Source organism: Neohortaea acidophila (genome assembly GCF_010093505.1).
Source record: "Neohortaea acidophila strain CBS 113389 unplaced genomic scaffold BDY17scaffold_2, whole genome shotgun sequence".
In the NCBI taxonomy this organism is placed as follows: domain Eukaryota; kingdom Fungi; phylum Ascomycota; class Dothideomycetes; order Mycosphaerellales; family Teratosphaeriaceae; genus Neohortaea; species Neohortaea acidophila.
In genome coordinates, this window is record NW_022985511.1 from 1837151 (window position 1) to 1859648 (window position 22498).

General features: G+C 56.6%; 11 protein-coding genes across 11 annotated transcripts; 7 read left to right on the forward strand and 4 right to left on the reverse strand.

Annotated features, from left to right (window-relative positions):
- Nucleotides 1–175: 175 nt before the first annotated feature.
- Nucleotides 176–1583, forward strand: BDY17DRAFT_292091 (translation protein SH3-like domain-containing protein). Its single transcript, XM_033732762.1, has 2 exons — nt 176–1306; nt 1364–1583. Exons 1-2 carry the CDS (start codon nt 284–286, stop codon nt 1457–1459), a joined length of 1119 nt encoding a protein of 372 aa, XP_033593344.1. The 5' UTR covers nt 176–283; the 3' UTR covers nt 1460–1583.
- A 92-nt stretch (nt 1584–1675) lies between these two features.
- On the forward strand, nt 1676–2326 carry BDY17DRAFT_246731 (HIT-like domain-containing protein; the record flags this gene model as incomplete). Its single annotated transcript, XM_033730753.1, has 2 exons — nt 1676–1943; nt 1992–2326. The coding sequence occupies 2 exons, from the start codon at nt 1676–1678 to the stop codon at nt 2324–2326; spliced, it is 603 nt and encodes a 200-aa protein (XP_033593345.1).
- Nucleotides 2327–2382: 56 nt separating this feature from the next.
- On the reverse strand, nt 2383–3822 carry BDY17DRAFT_85963 (mitochondrial carrier domain-containing protein). Its single transcript, XM_033738782.1, has 4 exons — nt 3527–3822; nt 3371–3457; nt 3100–3320; nt 2383–3030 (listed from the first exon to the last, which is right to left on the reverse strand). Exons 1-4 carry the CDS (start codon nt 3634–3636, stop codon nt 2534–2536), a joined length of 915 nt encoding a protein of 304 aa, XP_033593346.1. The 5' UTR covers nt 3637–3822; the 3' UTR covers nt 2383–2533.
- A 174-nt stretch (nt 3823–3996) lies between these two features.
- Nucleotides 3997–5526, forward strand: BDY17DRAFT_246855 (nitrogen permease regulator of amino acid transport activity 3-domain-containing protein; the record flags this gene model as incomplete). The annotated part of the gene is made up of 2 exons (XM_033730760.1): nt 3997–4467; nt 4612–5526. Coding segments are annotated over 2 exons (1386 nt in total), but the record flags the coding sequence as incomplete, so codon positions are not given.
- Nucleotides 5527–6374: 848 nt separating this feature from the next.
- BDY17DRAFT_321545 (cytochrome P450) lies at nt 6375–7974 on the forward strand (the record flags this gene model as incomplete). Its single annotated transcript, XM_033736642.1, has 2 exons — nt 6375–7562; nt 7633–7974. The coding sequence occupies 2 exons, from the start codon at nt 6375–6377 to the stop codon at nt 7972–7974; spliced, it is 1530 nt and encodes a 509-aa protein (XP_033593348.1).
- Nucleotides 7975–9934: 1960 nt separating this feature from the next.
- BDY17DRAFT_238203 (14-3-3 domain-containing protein) lies at nt 9935–10924 on the forward strand (the record flags this gene model as incomplete). Its single annotated transcript, XM_033730329.1, has 1 exon — nt 9935–10924. A coding segment is annotated over one exon (990 nt), but the record flags the coding sequence as incomplete, so codon positions are not given.
- An 814-nt stretch (nt 10925–11738) lies between these two features.
- Nucleotides 11739–13678, reverse strand: BDY17DRAFT_85875 (uncharacterized protein). Its single transcript, XM_033738781.1, has one exon. The coding sequence runs from the start codon at nt 13342–13344 to the stop codon at nt 12034–12036; it is 1311 nt and encodes a 436-aa protein (XP_033593350.1). The 5' UTR covers nt 13345–13678; the 3' UTR covers nt 11739–12033.
- A 1344-nt stretch (nt 13679–15022) lies between these two features.
- On the reverse strand, nt 15023–16753 carry BDY17DRAFT_292103 (thioredoxin-like protein). Its single transcript, XM_033732763.1, has 2 exons — nt 15747–16753; nt 15023–15694 (listed from the first exon to the last, which is right to left on the reverse strand). The coding sequence occupies exons 1-2, from the start codon at nt 16335–16337 to the stop codon at nt 15407–15409; spliced, it is 879 nt and encodes a 292-aa protein (XP_033593351.1). The 5' UTR covers nt 16338–16753; the 3' UTR covers nt 15023–15406.
- Nucleotides 16754–18491: 1738 nt separating this feature from the next.
- On the forward strand, nt 18492–19988 carry BDY17DRAFT_246343 (major facilitator superfamily domain-containing protein; the record flags this gene model as incomplete). Its single annotated transcript, XM_033730718.1, has 1 exon — nt 18492–19988. The coding sequence occupies one exon, from the start codon at nt 18492–18494 to the stop codon at nt 19986–19988; it is 1497 nt and encodes a 498-aa protein (XP_033593352.1).
- A 587-nt stretch (nt 19989–20575) lies between these two features.
- Nucleotides 20576–21171, forward strand: BDY17DRAFT_321550 (uncharacterized protein; the record flags this gene model as incomplete). The annotated part of the gene is made up of 2 exons (XM_033736643.1): nt 20576–20790; nt 20853–21171. 2 exons carry the CDS (start codon nt 20576–20578, stop codon nt 21169–21171), a joined length of 534 nt encoding a protein of 177 aa, XP_033593353.1.
- A 126-nt stretch (nt 21172–21297) lies between these two features.
- Nucleotides 21298–22487, reverse strand: BDY17DRAFT_308166 (serine/threonine protein kinase; the record flags this gene model as incomplete). The annotated part of the gene is made up of 3 exons (XM_033735177.1): nt 21298–21726; nt 21787–22288; nt 22351–22487. 3 exons carry the CDS (start codon nt 22485–22487, stop codon nt 21298–21300), a joined length of 1068 nt encoding a protein of 355 aa, XP_033593354.1.
- Nucleotides 22488–22498: the final 11 nt, after the last annotated feature.

Genomic DNA, 22498 nt, shown 5'->3' on the forward strand with positions numbered 1-22498 from the left:
TCTCGACACTGAGTATCGACTCTGCGATCGTGAGAAAGTGCTTCAAGCTGTTCGTTGCCCGGGAGAGGAAAGCCAGAGCCTAAACGCGGGCACACGCAGTCACGTGATGAATTCGTCGGCGGCAGGTCTGGCGAGAGCTCGACAAGGTATTTCCTAATTTCATGAAGCTGTCTAAGGTATCTGTCAATGCAGTACATGATGTATCAAACGAATCCTCGCTCTCGCTCGCTGTAGATTGCCTCATCTCTCGAGCTGGTATACAGCTCTTCGCCACACCGCAGCCATGCTGCAGCCTCGAATACGATCGGTCTGCACGCAATGTCGACATCACATCCTTTCCTCTTCCCTGATTCGAGGATACGCCTCGTCCGCAGCTGCAGCAGCGACAACTACAGCATCAGTAACCACCAACGATGGCGCAACAGCGGCGACTATCGCCCCACCATCAAGCAGGCGCAAAACCGCATTCGAGATGAAGACCTACAAGCCTCGCACGCCGGGAGTGCGACATTTGCGCAGACCCATCAATGATCATCTCTGGAAGGGTGGACCTCATAGACCCCTCACATTCCCCAAGATCGGGCATGGAAAGGGTGGCAGGAATAATACCGGAAGGATAACGGTGAGACATCACGGCGGTGGTGCGAGACGGAGGATCAGAACGGTGGACTTCAAGCGCACGGAACCCGGCAAGCACACGGTGGAAAGAATCGAATACGATCCCAATCGCAGCGCTCATCTAGCTTTGCTCGAGAGCGTCGACACCAAGAAAAAGAGCTACATCATTGCTGCTGAAGGCATGAGGGCGGGCGATGTAGTTGAGAGCTACCGTTCTGGCGTGCCAAAAGAACTCATCGCCAGTATGGGTGGCACGGTGGATCCGGGCATGCTAGCAGCAAAGACGGCATTTCGAGGCAACTGCTTGCCCATGCACATGGTCCCCATAGGAACACAGGTCTACTGCGTGGGCTCCGCTCCTCAGCGTGGCGCAGTGTTCTGTCGCAGCGCAGGGACATACGCCACCGTCATCGCGCGGGATGAGTACGGGTCTCGTGTCCGAGACGTCACGGTGCGTCTGCAGAGCGGCGAGATCCGCAAAGTGAGCAAAGACGCTTGTGCCACCGTCGGTGTCGCTAGCAACCCTCATTGGCAGTTTCGTCAGCTCGGAAAGGCGGGACGCAGTCGCTGGCTGAACATTCGGCCTACGGTGCGAGGTGTGGCGATGAACGCGGCAGATCATCCTCATGGTGGTGGAAGGGGTAAGAGCAAGGGCAATGTGCATCCAGTGTCTATTTGGGGAACTCCGGTATGTTCAATCTGCTCGCGCGTTCCATTGACACTGCTGACTGACTTTGGTGTTTAGGCGAAAGGAGGATACAAGACAAGGAAGAAGCGAAACCCGAATTCCTGGGTGGTGCAGAATCGGCCGCGAAACCATGGCAAGCGGCGCGCGAAATAGGCCATATACCATGGTTGGCAGATGCGTGGGACTCTTCCGAACGTCACTCTGTATATATAGACCGCATAGCGAGCTGTGGACAATCGACAGTTAGAGACATGCCGAGCCAAATCCGACATCGCACCTGCTCAAGTACGTCACGCGCATAACACAAAGCCGAACCTCCCACTTCGCACCGCAGCTCTTCCACTCCCACCCCGCCATTGACCGTGCCCAATGTCGTCCATAGAAGAGCTGTACCCCGTCGAATGCGCCTTTTGCAAAATCGCCCAAGCCTATCCCGCCAATGATCCCTCCTCCTCCTCCTCGCCCGTCCCCCACGCCCCGGACCCAGAAAAGGTCTTTCCGCAATGCCAGCTCCTCCTCTCCACGCCGCTCGTGCTCGCCGTGCTGGACATCATGCCGATAGCTCCGGGGCACATCCTCCTCATCACGCGCGAGCACTACAAAAAGTTGACGGATATGTACCCCTCCAAAGCACCCAGTAGCAAAGACGGAAGCGCAGCGGGAGGAGGAGCAGAAACAGCCAAAGCGCTTGGCGAATGGATGCCCATCCTGTCCGCCGCGCTGTGCAAAGCAACCGGCATCGAGGACTGGAACGTGGTGCAGAACAACGGCGAGCGCGCGGCGCAGGTGGTGCCGCACGTGCACTTCCACTTCATCCCGCGGTATCAGGAGGGGCGGCGCGAGGTGGCGCGCAAAGGGAATGTGGATATGGGCATGCTGCGCAGCTGGAAGATGTTTGGGCGGGGTGCGCGCGAGGAGCTGGATGAGGATGAGGGGGCGGAGCTGGCGAGGGTGTTGAGGGAGGCGCTGAGGGAGGTTTTGGGCGAGGAGATGCGGGAGGGGGGCAAGAGTAAGCTTTAGTGTGGCATATCACTGGCGCGGATAGATGGTCTGGTGCAGGTGGAATGTATATACAATTTCTATCGCAGGGGGAGGGCGTAATATACAGCTAGAACGCCTGCGCTGAATGCGAAGAATATTCAGAGCTGGAAGCTTAGGTTCGGATCGGAGGTACCAGAGGCCGTTGAGAAGGTGTCGAAAGAGGGTGCTTCATGTCGCAGGCTCTCTTCAGACGGCATCACCTCTCATCTTGCGGAAGAAGTCCATGACCCCGGTGAACACCACGAGCAGAATACCACCACCTGGTCCCAATCGAATGACCTTGGGCAAGAAGCCCTTGTACAGCGCGCGGAAACCCTCTTCCCGGTACACAGTACCCACGGCGGGCACAGCCCAGTTGTACTTCCTCACGCCGCCAGCGACACGCGGGCTGTTTTGTATCCTGCTCTTGACCACGTCCATGGGGGTGTTGAGCATGGTACCGATAGTACCACCGATGGTGCCGGCGACGATGTCGTTGCGTACTTGCAGCGTCTTGTCTTTGGTGGGGTTGGCAGGGAGCATGGCGCGGACTTGGAAGATGCAGCCAAAGTAGCCGGCGTTCCAGAGGGCGTGGCGCCACATGGTCGACTCCAGGCCTTGGTACAAGGTCAGGATACCTTCGTTGCGGATGATCTTCTGCAGGCAGTCCATGGCGCCGTTGTATTTGGCGGCTTGTGCTTTGTCTAATACAACACACGGGTATGGTCAGTTGCCCTGCTTCTGTGCTCTTCATGCTGGCTATGTGGATGTACCTTGCAATCTGATCTTGACGAGCTCGAACGGCACCACGACGAATGACTCGGTGACACCGGCTGTTGCCCCAGTAAGGACTGACAAGCTTTGCGTCATGCTTGACTGGCCGAAGACGCGTCTGTAGAACTTGCCCCATTCGTCATTGGCGGCGAACTTCGTTGCACGCTTGGGCGCTTCCATGAGGATGGGAGGGATGATGCCGCGGTAGAGTCGAGATGCACTGTAGGAGGTCAGTACAGCTTCCTAAGGGGTGGCTAGACGCTAACATGCCCTTCATTCTTGACAATCTTCTGGAAACAGTCGATCATGCTGGTGTAGTGGTCTGCGCCAGCAACGGCAACATTGCTCTGAATCTGGCTGTATGTTGACGGTCAGCGCGAGCGCCCTTGCCATTGAGCATGCCATTGTGGGCGGCGCATAGCCTACATGCGGGTTTTGACCACGTCAAGAGGGTACATGACTATGATCTCGCTCACACCAGCCACAGCTCCTGCTATGAACTGGTAAATGAAGGGCAGCGGCTTGTCGGTCGCCATGGTGGCAGCGGTGCTTGGGGTGGTTGTGGTGGGTGAAAGGGGGGAGGTGGTAAGAAGCTGTAGAAGAATTCAGGTAGGCAGAGTGTTGTAGTCGGAGCGGAGATTCGAGGGAATGCAGATTTGAGGAGTGGTGAGGGAAGAGTCGGATTGATTGCAGGTCTCATGGAAAGTGCTCGCCGTTGGCTTTTTCTCTCGACGTTCAGTTGCCGGGCCCGGCTCCGGGAAGGCGCAACGCGTAACCTCAGGCATCAACCACGCTCCGACCTGCGACCATCCACCAACCACACGATTCATTGCAGACCGGCATCGAGCTGCAGTGATGGAGTGATGAATTTCTGCGAGTGCAAATAAGGATGGGAAATGGTCCAAAATCGGAGCTTACCCCGACGGCACAGCCTTATAGCTGTCGTGCTGGTTGCTCGCCTTCGACCTGGCCCAAGACTGATCTTCCACTATCCTCCCAGCCCTCAGAGACGTCCAAGGGAAGATGACTGGCCCGAACATAGCAAATACGATAGCGAACCGGACCCGGATGCGGTGGACTTGCCTTCCAGTCTCACGCAATCTGCTCGGGACGTGCAAGGAATCTCTCCAACCGGAACAACGGATGCCGACAACGAGGAAAACGCTACGGGAACTCTCTTGGGCTATTCTGAGGACACGTTACAGAAATTACTAGCTCCAGGCTGCTGGGCGGACAGGAAGAAGTTTGAAGTCTGCCTCAATGGGCTTACATTCGTAGGCCATCCGGTCTGGGCCGCACAGGATGGCAGCTGGTCGAGGAAGCATGCACACGACGATGCCGGCACGAAGCAGGAATCCACACCCAAGGTGAAACCAAGCCGCGCCACTCGCAATGGAGATGGCTCTCACTCCGAGCTCGACGATGCAACGAAAGACGACCCAGCACCTACCAAAGCCACCCTGGATTTCCAGCGTGTTCCCAACAGCTTCGACTCTCAAGCGGAGGGCCAGACGCTAGGCACATCTGCAGCCAGCGGATCCGACACCTCCGTCCCGACTAGTCCAGAGCCCATCTCAATGTTCAATGTCGTCTTCGTGCTGGACTCTGCTCGATCAAATGACAATCAGCAATTAGCATCCGACCTTTACAATCACGTCGCCCGGAAGCTGAGCAAGGCCCTCCACTATTTTCAGAGGCAGAGTCAGTACGTAGGGTTGCAGACCACGACTCTCCTGCATTTAACAGCAAAGGCGCGACAAGATGGAGCAAGTCTCGCGAAGCTCAATGTCCAGGCAGTTGATCGTAGCGAACTCGCTTGGGTACTCAAGGAGCTTTACGAAAAGATTTCCATCGGCGAGATAGCCGGCATCAGGCTGAGCGGTATGGAAATGTCGCTTCAAAAACCGCAAGTCGCACCTCCTGAACGACAGGACGAGAGTGAGTTGGGGCCCCACTCCGGCCTCCTCCTCCTTCAAAACAAAGCAGCATTGCTTCTGGAACTCACCCATGCGGATGCCTCGCCTCTCGTAATGTTCATCCAAGGCCACACGCCCACGAAGAGTATGCAGAAGCAGTCGGCGAAACTCGGCATCCCGCTCGACGAAGTTCTCGGCCTGGCTCGTCACCTCATCAAGTGGCGAAAGGCGCGCGCCATCAAGCCATTGCATCCTCGCAACACTTATGTCATCGGTCGTGAAGCCCCATTCGAGCAACTACAGACTTACTACATCGACGACTACAGCAAAAGATTCCCGCTACTACCATCACTGCCACAAATCCTAAAGGTCCTCAACGGGAAGCCGATCAAATGGGGCGCACTCATCATGTCGAGCGATCATCGAACGCCGTATATGAGTATTCTGGCGTATCTGGTTCAGCATCGCTTTGTAGAACAATTGAAGACCTACGGCTGGCTGCAAGCTCCGACCGTCGCCGTACCCAGGCAGAAGCGGATGTCGGAAGAGTTCAATGAGAACAGACGGCCGTTGTCCGTGACAAGCCTCCTCTCACCGCAGATGCGTCCGGTACTCGACGATGATAATAAACGGCCGCTGTCCGTGACGAGTCTCCTCTCACCCCAGATGCGTCCGGTGCTCGACGACGATACAATCAGCGTCAGCTCTGAGCGAACATCCATTCCCATCTCAGCAATCGACACTGCCCGGAAACGACTCGCTATGACGCCGAAGTCTCACGAGTCCGTCGAACTGGCAGCACAGGAGGATTTGCCAGAAAGGATCAAAGATCCTGCAAACCTCACTGCAGAAGACATTCGGCGATTACGACACATTCGCGACTCAGTCGATGACCAGGAACTCTCCGATCGACTGCCCGCCCTTTCACAGTATTTTGACGGCTTCTGTGCTTTGGAGGAGATTGCTGCAAAGCAAGGCCTGAAGCGGTCAAAGTTTGAGACGTGGCTGGATGCTTTGCAGCGCGGCGGATATCTGGCTACATTTCGTTCTGTGTGATGATCCGTTATGACCCAACGGATGGTATTGGGGCCGCCCTCTCGCTATGAGGTTAATGCTCTCCTACTTTTGAACTACTGTTGAAAAGTGGAGATACACGGCGACCTGGTGCTTGTTCGGTGCATCGGTCCGAACCTAGCTCAGAGTCTCAGCCTCACCTGAGGGAGATTAAGTTACCTAACTGTACTTATTGGAATAGCTCGCCTCGACCCCGTTCGCATCTTCTCCTCAGACTCGCTGATCGCCTTACTCGTGTCGAGAGCATCGATCAACCACAACTGACCAAATCACAGCTGCTCAATATGCTATTCGCAGCATCCGTGCCAGCAGTCCTGCTTGCCTTGTCTGCCACAATACTCTATGCATTGGCCAAGGTGGTATATCGCCTTTACCTACACCCACTCGCGTCTTTTCCTGGACCGAAACTAGCCGCAGCGACGTTTTGGTACGAATGCTACTTCGATGTCTTCAAAGCGCCTGGCGGACAGTTCATCTACGAAATTGATCGTTTGCATTCAATCTACGGACCAGTGATCCGGTGCAGTCCCGATGAACTTCACGTCAAAGACTCGGAGTGGTTTGATGTCCTCTTTGCCGGACCGGGTCACGTTCGCGAAAAGTGGCATCGAGCAAACCGCGCGAACGGGTCTCCTGGATCGGTGGCATCCACCGAGTCATACGACTTGCATCGGATGCGCAGGGCCGCTCTCAACCCATTCTTCTCCACCAAAGCCGTCATGGAGCTCGAGCAAGAGACGCGCCGCAAGTTTGATTCTCTATGCGACAGATTGAGAGATTATGCGAAAGATGGGCGGATTGTCAACCTTGGAGGCGCGTTCACCGCCGTGACGCTAGACGTCATCAGCCAGTATTGCTTCAACGAATGCTATGATTGCGTCGAAACGCCCGATTTTGCCCCGCATTGGAAGATGCTCATGTCTGCCCTGTTCGACGGCGCTCCATTCACCAAGCACTTTCCCAGGCTGGCGATTGCCCTGCAGAGCTTGCCGAGGTCGATTGCCTTAAAGATGAACCCGGTATTGGGGCCGTTCTTCGAATGCCAGGACAGAATCTACGTACAGGCTCGACAGGTCTGGGAGACTGAGCGCGATGCGCAGGCTACTACGAAGACGAAGACGATTTTCCAAGGCATCATGCGGAGCAATCTCCCACCCGAGGAGAAAGCGGTGAAACGAGTGTGCGATGAAGCGTTCGTTCTGGTTGTCGCGGGCGCGGAGACGACGGCAAGAGTCTTGTCCGTGATCATGGCTCATTTGCTGCAAGACCGAGAGTTGTTCGATCGGCTCAGGAAAGAACTCAGTGGCGTTGTCAGGCCAGACCTTCCACCGAGTCGGGACCTCGAAGCCATACCTCTGATGAAGGCAGTAGTGCAAGAGGGCGTGCGACTCGCAGCGCCGGTGACGAATCGTCCGATTCTTATCGCCCCTAAGGAGGATCTCAAGTGCCACGATTGTGCCATACCCCGAGGAGTAAGTCGATGAACCCGCCCTCGCTCTCAATGCATTCCCTCCCAGCCTGCTCACAGAAGGAAACACGTAGACCCCCATCTCAATGACATTTCGAGACGTTCTGTTCGACCCGACCATCTTCCCGGACCCTAACGCTTTCAAACCGGATCGCTGGCTCGAGGCGGAGGCGCAAGGCAAACGCCTGGATCGCTACCTGGTCAGCTTCTCCAAAGGCTCGCGCGGCTGCCTTGGTATCAACCTGGCCTACTCAGAAATGTACATTGGCGTTGCTGCTCTGGTCTCGCGATTTGATCTGAAACTGTATGAGTTCGATCAGAAGCGGGACTTGGACACTGTCAGGGACTATTTCATTGGGCTGCCGAGTAAGGAGAGCAAAGGGGTGAGGGTGAAAGTTGCTGGGAGGAAGACTTAGGGATCGTCTTTGGCCCACAGTGCTATCGCAGTAGCTGTTCGTTGCATCCTGAATAGAAAGGAAGTCGGTTAAGGCGGGGTGGGTTCGTTCCCATAACTGCCTTATAAGGTTAGTTCACAAAACCTAAATCACGAAGCAAGTGAAGCGAAGTTCGACCAATTAACAGCTCCCTCCCTCACCGCCATCTTGCACGAAACGCCTGACCTGTTCGCGCAGGCATGCAGATGCGCCAAGTGCCGGCTGCTTGCAGGCGGCCTTAACCCGGAACAGACACCTCTGCTGCTGTCCCACTTGCGGCATCCCCGGATGAGACGCGCTGCGGTGCCGGAACGGGGTAGAAGAGGCGTTGCCCGTGGGCCAGAACCACAGCGCTCCATGTCGACTCTGGGCGAGCGACTGTCGACATCATCTGCAGGCCGATGCTAGTCTTACGGACCGGGGAGGGCTCCACCGGTGTCAGCGTGATCGCATGCAGGATCCGTGAACCCCGCCCAAGCGTGTACGATCCCGCCTGGGTGCAAACCATGCTCACATCCAACGAACCTGGTCTTCGTCTTTCTGTGAACTCATGGAGCTCCACGACCTCTACCTCGATGCCCAGTGAACTCTATTTGCCGACGCTGGTGCATGCTGCCTCCTCCTCTCACATCTGCCAACACATCGCTCGAGGTTTATTCCGAGGGTGCAGGGCAAGGCCCGCTGCAAGCCCTCGTCATCCATAAACCCTCGCGCACGAGGGTCATCAGTAGCGGCTTCTACTAGCTTTGCGACCAGGGAATGCTGACAGCCGCGATGAGGTCGTGCTGCACTGTCACACCCGATGAATGCACTGCAGTCGCATGCCACGTAGCACCGCTGCGGGTCAGGTTATGCAGACTAATGTAAGTCACCGCATGCTTGAACCTGATGTACGATTTCCTCCCTTCAAAGCGGTTGTTGTGCGCTTGCTTCTGTTCTCATCCTGTTTGCTGCGCATTCGCCAGTTCCTCGGGCCTGCGAGCGATCGGTTTCATCTGCTCTGAAACAGGCAACGCCCCAGCCTTGGAGCTCAGCTAACTACGACTCTCAGCGAACTCTGTTTCCATTTTCGGACGCAATTGCGTACGACTGCATTGCGCATGTCAGCTGCAGACTGTCTGCGGTGTTGAGTAGAGCAAAAGGCCAGCAAGTCACCACTCGTGCCCGACAGGAAAGGAAAACACATCGAGTCTTGTGTGACGACATCGTCAGACTCTCTTAGCAGCGTCTGTCCTTCATTGGTTCAGTCTGGACTCGAGAGGGCGAATAGCAAGCCGGCCTCTATTGTTGCCCAAGGCTTTGCCCGCGCGTGCCACGCAGAGGTATTCCTCGCACGATGCAACCTCTTTGGTGTCATTCACCCGGCTGACGTGGCTCTCTGCTGTCAGGGTATCGATCATACATCGGAAGCGCGGCGGCGTCGAAAATCCCATTTACCGCTCTTCACCATCGCCGCCTTTGCTCTTACATCGACCACCTCACTCGCGCTTGGCTTCTTGCTGTGTGCTATTGGCTCTGCCTGGTCGTTGCTGCGCCGTCTAATTTACATCACCGCAATCTCATTCCCGCACGTCACCGATTCGATCGACTATCGAGGCTATCGCTGGCTCAGAGCTTCACGTTGGTGGAAATCTGTCTTGGCAGTTGTGTTGAGTTCGCAGTATTGGTGGAAAGCACGCGAAGTACTCGGTGCTGTGATATCTTGGGCCTCCTTCCTGGACGGTCGATCACGAATCCATCACGACGGACCGGAAACGTTTCCGCCACCAACCACACGACCCCCGAGCGTGTGCTACAGAGACGATTGTTGGGGTGACAGTGTGACCGAGGGTACACGACGAGCACTACAGACACGTCTCATCGTCAAGAAGTCATGGTGCTGATCGAGCAGGATTTGAGATCATCATCACACCTGGAGTGGCGATACTGGGCCGGATAATCGATGGCCGTCTCCCAAATCGAAGAAAAGATTCTAGGTCGTCTTGCAAAGGACAGCCTCCCATTGAATGAAGGCCTTGCTACCTCCCTCTACCAGGTGCTCGGCCTCTCAATTATGCTGTCCAAGAAGCTTCTCAAAGCACGTCGGTATCGAAGATTGGACACGAATCGCAACACCAAGTCTCTACAGCTATATCACCACATCATCTGGTTGACGCGGGAGGGGCTCTTGATCACTGAACAAAACATTCTGCCATATTGTCAGAGTGGCCAGTACGGTGGTGAATGCCGCGTAATGGCGGCCAAGCTACGTGCCTCGTTCTATCACGTCCTTTGTCTCTTCCACAACCACCCATCCTCCAGTCCGCTGAGCTCAAGGGCATACGACACGGGGGGCTCGCCATCCTCCGTCCTCGCGCCGAAAGCGGACAATGGACAAAATCGTCCATCAGGGAAGAAACGTCAGAACGACGGCACAGAGAGTGAAGAAGGTCCACGAAGAAAAGGCAAAGCACCTCTACGCGACCCCGTCCTCTCAATGACCTCGGACGCATCGTACGTCACCAATCCATACACAGGCACGCAAGGGCAAACTCCACCCCCCACGATGCCGCCACCTCCCATACCGACAGAAGCAAGACGCACTCCCGCGCTTCCACCAGGTCTAAATCCAATCAGCATTCCCGCGAACGCAGCCTCGGCCTCCTTCCTCCTACCCGCCCTCGACTACGTCCCAATCGCCAAAGAATACTTCAACGCCGCGCAGTACCTAGCGACCAACCTCCTCTTCCCCGCTAATCCGCTCCGCCTCTCCCTTTCCCTCGAACACGCCGCGTTCCTTCAAGACTGCAGCGACGAGCCCGACCGAGCGCGCCGACTAGCCAGAGCCGCAATCAAAGACGTCTACGCCTCATCGGAAGGACTGGACGACGAGGAGTTCGCAGACGCTTCCACGCTCGTGCAGTTGCTAGGTGGCGTGGTGCGCCGCAACAGCGATAGCAATACCACCGCGCCATCCTCGCGATCTGGAAGTCGTCCGACTGTCAGCAGTCCTGCTCGACAGCATGCGTCTCCGGCTTCCGAATCGCAAATCGCACCGCTGATCGATAGGACGATTGCCCTCTCACCCAGCCGCACGAAGTCCACTTCACCAAGCCACCTGCGCACCCTGCTCCGCACACCCGAACGCCTCGCCACAGTACCCGAAGTGAGCTCTGCAACTCCCAGTCCGAGAAAGCCGGCGCGCGATGCAGCAGAGCAGCAGAAAGCAGCAGGAGAAGAGATAAGCCCGCCAATTTCCCGCCTGATTAGCAGGGGGAGCCGGCGCCAGCAGCAACAGAGGAAGTCTCCTACCTCCCCCACGACCTCTGAGAAGTCCAGCGAGAGGCGAACGATGCCGGACGAGCGACGGCGGCAGCAGGGTGGGAGAAGCGACGGTGCCGGCAGTCCAGGCCGTACGACTGCGGGCGGGTATGTTGCGAAGTCCTCGCCTCCTTCCCGGGACGCTTCTTGAAGTAAGGGAGGGTGGTAATAGGTGCAGTAGGGCGGCGATAAATCGAAGCCGACGTTCTGCCTCCCCTGTGGATTCGTGGAGCAGAGCGGACTCGAGTCAAGTTCAGCGAGAGGCGGTCTTGACGGCGCTGGGAGTCGTGTCTTTGACATTCCCGAGTTGATATGAGCACAAGGCGTTGAGGATATCGAGACATACCTATGTATCGGGGAGGTTGAGCTCGTCTACTAACATGACTGGAGTATACACAGCGCTATCCAAGACCAGAAAGCATAACCAAACACAGTACACATCAAGTGCATTCTTCTATTCCAGCATCATTACTCAGGTACATCAAACCGGCACCGTCAGTGCCAACACCTCAACATCCTAAAAACCAAGCTCTCATCCAGCACCTCACAAAACCACCGCCGCAACTCCAAAAGCAACAACACCCGCCCCAACACCTGCCCTCGTGGCCCGAGCACCCAACTTCCCAGCTCCAACCCCCTTCACCGTAAACGTCGTCCCAGGCGCACCTATAAAGCCCCAAAAGCAACAAGTCAGCACGCCAAATCCAACATGACCGGCGCAAAGCACGCACCGGTGTCGACTCAGAGTTGAAGAGGAAGAGAGCGTTTCTTGGGCTTCTTGGGCTTTTTGACCTTGGGTTTGGGGAGGGGGGGTTTGAGCTTGGCCAGCGCCTTTTTCGCTTTGGCTTTTGCTTTGGGAGGGAGTTTGGGCTTGGGGATGGGCTTGTTTTTCTTGTTATTGATGGTGATTTTGGGCTTGAGGGTGGTGGGCTTGATTTTCGTGGTTGCGACTTTAGGGATAACGGTGGTCTTGCCTTTGATAGTCGTCGTGACCATTTTTGTCGTTGGGCCTTTGACGGTGCTGGGGACGGGCGAGACGGTAGTGATGGTTGTTAGCAATGAGGTTCGGGAGCCGTTGAGCGTGGTGACCTGCGTGCTGGTCGTGGTCTTGGTGGTGGGCGGCTGGGCGTAAATGAGGGTCATGAGTTGGGTGACGGAGGTCGGGGTGCCGAGGATGGAAGTCGCTTGGGCGACGGAGGTAATGGTTGTCACGGGCCCGCCGAGCAGCTTGCTTGTTAGGGAATCGAGGAAGCCTTGTTTCGTTGAGGTGATGGTGAAGGTTGTCCCTGGTTGCGTGATTGTGACTGGCAGGGTGGTGCTGACGACTCCCAGTGAGGTGATGGTTGATAGCGGCGCGGTGATTACGCTCACGACTGAGACTACCCCGGTGGACATGCTGACGACTGTGGCGGCTGGCGCAGTGGTGGTGATGGTGGTCAGCTGGGGAGCGTTCACCAAGGATGAGACGAAGCTGACGACAGTGGTGAGAATGTTGCCGCCAGACGTGATGGTATAGGTCGTCACGGAAGGCGTCTGTGTGCTGACTGTGGTTGGAACGCCGGCCGGACCAGTTATAATCGTCAGAGTGACCACTGTAGCGCCCGGGATGGTAGTCTGGGAATTGGGAAGGGTGGTGGTAATCATTGGCACAGTCGAGACCACACTACTCGGGGGAGACGAGACCACAACCACGCTGGTGACGCCTTGGGGGATTGTGACCGTGCTGCCAGGAATGGTAGTCGTCAGCCCAGAGGTCCCGCCCGTCAGTGTTACGGTGACCAGACTCGAAGTCGGCGAAGAAGTAATCGTGTACACGCTTGGCATCACCGTTGTCATGGGTGGTGAAGAAGCAGTGGTAATCGTGATGACGCTCATCGGCGCACTTGTCGTAGCAGTTGACGTTGGTTTCGAGGAGGTGCTGGGGCCAAGTACGATCGTCACCACATTGCCATTCGGCAACATCGTCATCGTTCCCAAGCCGCAAATAGACCAAGCAATAGGCGAGGTGGTCGTGGAGTTCACCGCCGTGGTAGTATTACACGGCATGCTCATCGCCGTTGTCGGAAGGGTCGTATTGCTCGGATGGACGGTCGTAATGCTGGTGATGTTCTGCGGCGGTTGAGTTACCTGCACAGTCCGGACGGAGGTCACGGTCTGCGGCGGCTGAATTAACACCGTAACAGTAACGGTGGTGCTGTACTTCGATGTTGTCGTACTCCCTGGGCCACTGATAGTGACCGTGGCTGTGGTTGCAGATGTTAACACGCTGGCGACTCCATTCAAACCGGGAGTAAAACCTGGCACGACGCCTGGAGTACTCGTTAAAGATGGCGCTGCTGCCGGCGTGGTTGTGCAGGAGGTCACTGTCGAGATTTAGCGATGGAATAGAGAAATGTCTATGTTGAACGAACTGTTTGATGTCTGAGCAGTCGTCGGCGGGGAACTCTACACCAGAGCAGAAGACAGCACAGCAGGCAGGGTGGTATTGCTCAACCAGGCTGACGAGAACAAGGTAGAAGTCGTATTCGTTGCGCACGAGGTGTTTGTGGTCGCCACGAACGCTGCAATGGTCGGCACCGAGCTCGCGGGCGAAGTGGTCGAAGTACAGGTCGTTGCGATGCCCGACGAGGTGGAGGGAGACATGCCGTTCATTGTGAAGGTGGCGCAGGCCAGTATCGTGTCGTTCGCGAATAGAATCACAACACTTGTATTCCCAACAAAGGCGGGCGAGCTGGAAGAGGTCGAAAGGTACGGATCGACGTAGCTAGTACAGTGGTCAGTTGACAAAGACTCCACGCCTCATCGTATGGCTGCTCACCTCGTGACGAAATTGGAAGTATTCATCGTCCCATACTTGCCCGACAAATCGCCGACTTGACAGTACTGCGGAGCCGCCGGATTGCAGGGCGCGGTCGTGCTGGCGCCGTAAGGGTTTAGGCAGCCGGCAGGCGAAGGACAACTCCCACTCTCGACCTTGTAGACTTGAAGTCGCGTCAGCACTGCTCGCGAGATGGGTATGAGCTGGCGGCACGGACTGAATGGACCGCCCTGGGTCGGCAGATTCGAGATGGTAATCTGAAAGACCGTCCCGTTCCCATTCGGAGCAGAGCTCGCAATCACCGAGCCGCTCGGCGAGCCGTTGGCCGGTAAAGCAGCAACATACTGCACGCTCGGCGGGTTGTTCAACGACACGGGCGCAGCAGTCTGGGCCAAGGACGTAGGAAGAAGCGCGGGTACGGCGCCGAGGATTAGGGCGGAGTGGTGGGTGATGCGCATGGTGAGAGAGTTGACCAAGTCGAAGATCTGCTGCGATGGTGATGTGGAGTTCTGCTCAAGTGCGAATGCTGGCTCAAGAGGAAGAGTGACGAGGAGAGGAGGGTGGAGGAAGCAGCTGCATCGATGCGAATGCCGGATTCGCGCGTCTTTGCTGACTGCACTAGGGAAGAAGAGGTGCTGCGGGAAGGGGTGCAAGGTAAATGTGAGTTGGGAGTGAGGAGAGGGGGTGAGAGGGGAGTGAAGGAGAACGAAGAGATTGGCGAGAAAAGGACATTGAGGTCATATCGAAAGACTCCCGGGCTGAAGGCAGGGGCGAAGAGGGATTGTGAGTATAAGGAAAGAGGACTCTGACGGGAAGCAGCTGCTTCAGCCGAAGACTTACATACGTCGGTGATAGCAGCAGCAATGCAGCATCGGTGATGGGAACATTGGGTGGCAGACAGACTGTGCGTGGGGATGAAAGACGAGGTGGAGGAGCCAAGCCGAAATCAAGCATGGAATAGCGCAATCACATGACCAGGCTATGGGTATGGATGGTCAAGTATCGTCGGCATTGCATTGATTCAGAAGACTCGATTCAGGTGCCAGAAATGACAGCACGCCTATCTCAAGATATTCTCATCCGATCACTATGCTCAAAAGATCCAAACGCCAATGCCAGGGTATCATCAAAATCATCAAACCTCGGTGTCCATCACGAGGCGCCAATCTCCCTTAAGATCCCAAATATACACTTCCATGCGCTCCCACGACCGACCGTCGGAAGGCAAGCTTTATGACCAAGTCCCAATGCCAGGATGAGGCCAGTCTCGTCACTCCCTCGATGGGGCGAGCACGACTATGCCTTGAAGTGGTTCTCCACCTTCTTGACCTCGTCGAGCCGCTGCACCTTTGTCATGCGCTTGCCGCCCATGGACGAGATGGTGCTCGCGAGCTTGTCGGAGTCGTGCAATGCTTGCACGTCGTCGCCGCCGCCTATACTCCGGCCGTTGATCATGACGTTCGGCACGGTTCTTCGACCGGTCAATCTCGCGAGGGCGAGCTGCAGGCCCGGTCCGAGCTTGTGTTGGTCGAGTTCGACGACATATGGCGGTGGTACGATCGAGTATTGGTCGAGGAGGATGTTCTGTAAGATGGCATTAGTACAGTCTCGCGCCGACAAGTCCGGGATAGCTTACCTTTGCTTGTCTGCTGTGCGGGCAATACGACTTTGAGAAGATGATGATCGGGCCTTTGCGGAAGATGTCGTTGAGCTCAGCTTCGATAGCCACATCGCTGTCGTTGGCATCCGGCGCATGCGATGAATGCGGATCCACGTTGCCGAGTTTGGCGACACCGTCATCCTCTACGCCCTTTGGCGGCTTGTATGTCACCACTCGGCCATCCTTCATGTACTTGCGGCCGGCCACTTCCTTCTCGCCAGTGTTGGCGTCGACGACTTTGCTCGCGCCGTAGGGCATGATGGGCTCCTGGTCGACGTCGGCGCCGCTGGCGCGCGTGGCGGCCTTGAGCTCTTCCTCTGCTTCTGCTGCGGCCAATGCTGCATTGTGTTCCTTTTCTATCCGCTCCAGCCGCTCTAGGCGCTGTCTCTCGCTCGTCGCGGCTGCTGCTTGTGCTTCGGCGGTCTCGCGATTTTGGATGACGGTCACTGTGCGGGTGTAGAAGGGGGAGTCTCGCGTGCTCGAGGCGGCGGTGGTGATGTAAAGCAGGATGCATAGGGTGAGAAGAGCAGCCAGGCCGGTGGCCTTTAGGCGCCGGCTCGAGGGCATGGCTGTGTGAGGGGGTCGAGTGAAGTCCGGGCTGAGGTGTGGTGATTCGCTGCCGGTGGTTTCGGAGCGGAAGAGGGCAGTGAAGTAGTTGCTGCGAGGCCAAGACAAGGCAACAGCAATAAAGTGTCAGACGCGGGAGTGTCGCGAATGACCCGTCAATGCGCGAGATGAAGGATGTGGCGGCAAGCTGAGACGAGTGGAGGGAAGCTATTAAACTTCACGCGCCGTTACGAGCGAAAGTTGCAGGGCATGCTCTTCGGGTGGGGCGGAAATGGAAGATACTCGGCCGGCGGTGCCTCTGAGATGGATTAGATGTCTCACGAAAGGGAAGATGTTGCGACGAGGAGAAGAGTTGGGAGGATGGTGGCACAGAGAAGAAGGAGAGGGGGAGGGGAAGGTACATAGACAGATGCACGTCGTAAAAGGCGTCAGGCAGCGCTCGCGTGCGGCCATTGAATTTCCATTCTCCCTGCACCCCAATCCTTCCCGCCGCCCCGCATCGCGCGCGCGCTCTTTGACTAAGGACGAGCTAACCCGAACCTTGACCCAGCTCTGCATCTCCCTTTACCGAGTCCTCCCTACCGACTCTCCTGCATTTCCCCAGCCCATCCCCTCCTAAAACCATGGTTAGTCTGGCCGAGAAGCTTCGGCATTCAGAACCAGACACGCTATAGCCTCCACTACACAGAGGCAGGCTATTGAAAACCGTTCCGCTCTGATGAGCATAGGAATGTCGTGCTTCAATGAACATATAATGCCACCCCGGCCAAGCCTCTGGGCGCAATTACCGCACTATCGCCTTTGCCTTCCTTCGACGACTGCGCGCCTGATCACGTTTGATGATGGACAGGAGCGTTTGACAGCCTGCTGACCCCGAGTCTTAATCATCCTGTCTCAGGGGCGTTTTGCCGCTGAAGCCGAAGTGCGATACCCGAGCTGCACGTCTGCCGGCCTCCCCCAGGTTGCCAGAGCCATGGAAGCCCTGTACTGCAAACCATATTTATGACCAAGCTTAGTATACAGCCAGGGGCACACCTCGGGGTGGTTGGTCGGTTTTACACGCAGGTCGACCTTCAAGCTCTCGAGAGCCACGATCAAGCTCTGCGTGCCTCAGGTCCTACACTGTGCGACTTCGAACGTTGCGCCTCGTGATGTCAATCGCAGTCTTGCCTTGAAACACCATGCGGCCCCCGCGTGCATCATCAACAACGTGCTCTATTTTCGTCACTTTGGTGAAATTGCAGGCGTCGTTTCACATCTCCCTCCGGGACTTGCGGCACTGGTCTTTGACACATCCCGCGAAGCCCCTGATTCGCTCTGCGGCTGCACCCCCGTTACGACCGTTGCCTGACTGACAGCGAGGCTGACCTCCTGAGCGAAGCATGACGCCGGTGATCACTGTCCATGCTACTGGTCGTCCCGTACTGCGGTAAGCGTCCACTTTTCCCACGTGCTGGCGGCTCAGCGTCATTCGTGTCGATATTGCATCGACTTTTCGCTTGCTCGTATAAGTCATCTTTACGATCTCTCCCACACGTCTCAGCATCCCCTAGCGTGGGTTATCCCGGGGCTTACGGATGTGCGACTGAGCAATGGAGGACGTCGCCAATGATTCGACTTGTTCGGCGAAGACATCACTCAGCAGCGCACTTCAATGAAGGTATTGCGGAACAATGGAACAGACAGCCAATTCCCACCGTAAAGCCGACTGCAAAAAGGCCGTCAATTGGTCGGGCAAGGTCTGGGGAAACTCCACCCTCGGCCCCGGATGATGCGGCACGTCCCTTGATGCGATGCATTCTCCGCGTGCGCAACTCGTGGGCGCTGCATTTTGCATCTGCGGCCTGCCTTCACCTTGCCCGAACGCAGCAGCGATCTTCGAATTGTACAGTGTACTTGCTTGGTCATTCGTTGCGAATTGGCCTTTGGGGCAAAAGGACTTCAAGGCATTCACCTCATTGGTTCACACGACGTAATTCCTACTCGACGGCCGCCTTTGAGTTCGCGGTGCCACCCACTTGCATCCCCGTCATGGACTCGGAGGAGACGGGTTGACCGCGCTGTTTTCCACTTGAGCCGCAAAGAGAAGGCGTCTTGTACATACCATCACACTGGACATACTGTACATTGGACCAGCATACTACCGCGCCCGACATGGCCGATTCCAAAGAGTGGAGTGAGGAGAAAGAGTTGAGTGATGGCAAGGACTCGACATCGCAGGTCGACGACCTGCCCGGAGGCAACGGAGAGGGAAGTAGCGCGCCCAAGACCGAGGCGACTGTATCAGACACCGAGCAGACATCGCCGCCAGCACAAGAAATAATATCGAAACCGGCGCCCCCACCCAACGGCGGCTATGGCTGGGTCATTACCCTATGCTCGGCCACGATCAATGCGCACACTTGGGGTCTGAACTCCTCCTACGGCGTCTTCCTCGCCCACTACCTCCGCACCAACACCTTCCCCGGCGCAACGACCCTGGACTACGCCTTCGTCGGCTCTCTATCCATCTCCTGCGCCATGTTCATCTCCCCCGTGGCGACCACCTGCACGCGCTACTTCGGATCACACACCACCCTCTTCATCGGGGTGATATTGGAAACAACCAGCCTGATCGGCGCCTCCTTTGTCAAGGAAATCTGGCAGCTCTTCCTCAGCCAAGGCGTGTGCTTCGGGCTAGGAATGGGCTTCCTCTTCATCGGCTCCATCCCCATCGTGCCGCAATGGTTCACAACGAAGCGCTCCCTCGCCGCAGGCGTCTCCGCCGCCGGCTCCGGCATCGGCGGCCTAGTCTACAGTCTCGCGACAGGAGCCATGATCGACTCCATCGGCCTCCCCTGGGCCTTCCGCGTGCTGGGCATCATCACCTTCGTCGTCAACAGCATCTGCTCGGCACTAATGCGCGACCGCAACAAAATCATCGGCAGCTCGCTGCTCGCCTTCGACACCAACATCCTCGTGCGCCTCGAGTACATCCTGCTCGGCCTGTGGGGCTGGTTCAGCATGCTGGGCTACGTCGTCCTCATCTTCTCCCTCGCCAACTACGCCAACGCCATCGGCCTCAACTCCTCGCAAGCAGCCCTCATCTCCGCCCTCTTCAACCTCGGGCAGTTCCTCGGCCGCCCGCCGATAGGCTACTTCTCCGACACCGTCGGCCGCATCAACATGGCCATGGCCACCACCTTCGTCTGCGGCTTCTTCGCCCTCGTCATCTGGATCTTCGCCAAGAGCTACGGCGTGCTCATCTTCTACGCCATCATCGGCGGCACCTGCGCCGGCACCTTCTGGACCTGCATCGCGCCCGTCACCGCCGAGATTGTAGGCCTGCGACACGTCCCCTCCGGTTTGAATTTAATGTGGCTCACCATCGGTCTCCCCGTCACGTTCAGCGAACCCATCGCGCTCGAAATCGTGGACGGCACGCATAGCTATCTCGGCACCCAGCTCTGGACGGGCTTCATGTACATTGCCGGCTCGGTGTGCTTGTTGTTCCTCCGGGGTTGGAAGCTCGGCGAGCTCGAGGAGGTGGCGAAGATGCGCCACGAGAATGTGGAGGATCTGGAGAATGTGGAGGCGGAGAGTCCGCTGCGGGCTTTGAAGGCCGGGCGGAAGACGATGCTTAAGCATATGTGGAAATGGAGGAAGGTGTGAAATACGATTGATATGCGAGGCGTTATTTGGAGATACGGACTGCTTGACGACCCGATGAGCCGCTTGGAGAAAGCCACAGCCATGCCGTGCATCACGGCTTCAGACGAGGCTGGTGCCTTGCCTCGCGACAAACGCCTTTTGTCACGAGCATTCACCGCGCAACGGCGGCGGCGCGGGAACGACACGTCCCTGCAGCGGCTACACAATATGGCCTGGGAGGTGAATGAACAGGCTTCACAACACCAAGCGTGAAGATGGTGTTGTCTGTCTCGTCTACTTCTTTCGAACTTCCAACCTTCTTTGCCAAAGTGCTCTCCTTCATCCATCCATCCTTCTTCGTCGAGCGCTTTGGTTCACGCTCTCTCGTCCACCGCGTCTTGTTGACGCAGCCTCATTGAAGCGCTTTCGTCCTCGCAAGGCCGCGCCCTTTCGATATCACCACACCCACCATCCACGTTGACTGAAGTCCATCTGCGCTCTCCGGTCGACACATTCTCATTGCCGTGCTATTCGGAGCTAGACCTTCTTCAACTCGATCCGAACTGATCCGTGCCACTACTGTGCAACGAGAAGGATCCACGTTCACCATGTCCAACCAGTGGCACAGCGCCTTCATCCTGGCAACCGAATTGATCTGCAAAATCGTAACCACCAGAGGCAAGGAGATTAGGGTTGCGTACGTCTCTAAAACCACGGACTGGAGGCGCGTCCTTCTCGCAGAGAGCGTCCAGCAGGATTTCGCCGGCATGATGGAGAAGAAGAAGGACACTTTCCGTCCGGGCACGGTCGAGGTTGCCATGAAGTAAGTCGGGCGTTGGTTTTTATTTTGGTGTTTGCATTGTTGACTAATTGCCATCTTCACAGGGAGCCTAAGCACGCCAATGCTGCAGATCCCCGCCAGCATTTCACGGTGTACGGACTTAACAAGTACGGAGAAGTGTTCTGGGTGCGTCACTTCTACGCCACAGGAGAGGAATACGAAGAGAACGAAGATGAGTCGGAGTCGGACGGAGAGTCGGACGATGGTGGCGGGTCGGTGTGCGACGGAGATCATGACGATGGAGGCGAGGATGGTTGCGAAGACGAGTCTCCAGGCGAAGGCGAGTCGGATGGCAAAGAGGATTCTGACGATGAGGACGTGGCCAGGTTCGAAGCAGAGACGTGGCCATACACCCTGTTCTAGTGGGCTTTTTGGTTGATGTTATGAACACGGCCAAGGACGCTGGATGGAATGCGCTTGAGACGACGTACTGTACTTCACACGATAGCTAAGATGCTATCACCTCGAGGCACCGACTTGGTAGTCGGCCTACTCTACTTGAGCTTCGACACTGCTTGCAGTTCCCACGACGACCTTGCCATCCCCCATCTCCTGCACATCTGAGAACCAAGCATGCTGCAACACTTCTCGCGCCGTTGGACGCTTGCGTTGATCCAAGTTTGTCATCTTCAGAACGATGTCTTTGAATACGACGTCGTCTTCAACCTCCGGCCACGTAGAGAAGTGCTTGTACGGGATCTTCGGCGAATCCCGCTGTTCCCACGACGCGGTCAGCAGTTTGTGAAGCAATCCATCGCGCTTCACGAGCTTTGCCAACGCCTTGAAACCCTCGTCGTCCCCAAAGTAAGACAACTGCCGCTGCATGAGAATGAGCGGGCCAGGGTTGCCTTGGGATTCTTGGTACTCGTAATCGCTGTCTTTGGCGAAAACAATCTTCCCGAGCATCGCGTATATGCACTGATGTAACATGGTCAGTCTCCAATCCGCACATTGTGATTTCACTTCAAATTTGCTCACCATGATGCCAAATGCGAAGATGTCGGTTGGTTTGCCGATCTTCGCCGCAAGATGTCCTTCCGGGCTTCGCCAGTTCTCGTTGCCGGTGAGGGCCCCGTAGTAGAACTTCTTCGAGCCCGGTTCGAGCGGCAGGGCGTTCTCGAAGTCGGTAAGTTGGACTTTGCCGATGGTCAGGATGCCAGCGTGTTCGGAACAATCGACCATAACATTGTCTGGCTTGAGATCAAGGTGGACAATGTCCTTATCGTGGAGCTCGACAAGTCCTTGGAGCACCGCCTTCAACACCTGCTTCCGAGCTTGAGGCGTGAGATCCTGTTGCGCCAGGGTCAAGAAGTCGTGGGTCAGATGATCGTAGACGACAGTGCGCTGGTTGGAGATGGTGTCGCAAGGCAGACGAACGTTGGGGTGTTGCCTCGTCTTCAAGCGCGGCAGGACATGTTCGGAGAATCCGTTGAAGTAGGCTTCGGGAAGGTCTTTCAAGATGTATCGTTTACCTTCGGCTCTGATTTGACGTTTTGATGTCAGCCTTCGTCCGTCTGTAGGGAATCCTTTGCGGGCACTTACTCGGCCACCCAGACCCTACCCAGATGCTCTCGCTCCTGGAGGAGCTTTTCGAAACGATAGATGCGTCCGGAAGCACCAGTATGCTGTGCAGTGGCAGAGGCAGTCACAGTGGCAGCTTCTGCAGATTGCGCTGCCATGGAGAAGGCTC

Coding starts and splice junctions, on each gene's coding strand:
- BDY17DRAFT_85963 (XM_033738782.1), bottom strand. CDS start 3,636: ATGGCGACCGACAAGCCGCTGCCCTTCATTTACCAGTTCATAGCAGGA. Junction 3,458..3,526: donor GACGTGGTCAAAACCCGCAT/GTAGGCTATGCG, acceptor GTCAACATACAG/CCAGATTCAGAGCAATGTTG. Junction 3,031..3,099: donor CGTCAAGATCAGATTGCAAG/GTACATCCACAT, acceptor GTGTTGTATTAG/ACAAAGCACAAGCCGCCAAA.
- BDY17DRAFT_85875 (XM_033738781.1), bottom strand. CDS start 13,344: ATGAGCATGCCGTGTAATACTACCACGGCGGTGAACTCCACGACCACC.
- BDY17DRAFT_292091 (XM_033732762.1), top strand. CDS start 284: ATGCTGCAGCCTCGAATACGATCGGTCTGCACGCAATGTCGACATCAC. Junction 1,307..1,363: donor TGTCTATTTGGGGAACTCCG/GTATGTTCAATC, acceptor TTTGGTGTTTAG/GCGAAAGGAGGATACAAGAC.
- BDY17DRAFT_292103 (XM_033732763.1), bottom strand. CDS start 16,337: ATGCCCTCGAGCCGGCGCCTAAAGGCCACCGGCCTGGCTGCTCTTCTC. Junction 15,695..15,746: donor CGCACAGCAGACAAGCAAAG/GTAAGCTATCCC, acceptor GCCATCTTACAG/AACATCCTCCTCGACCAATA.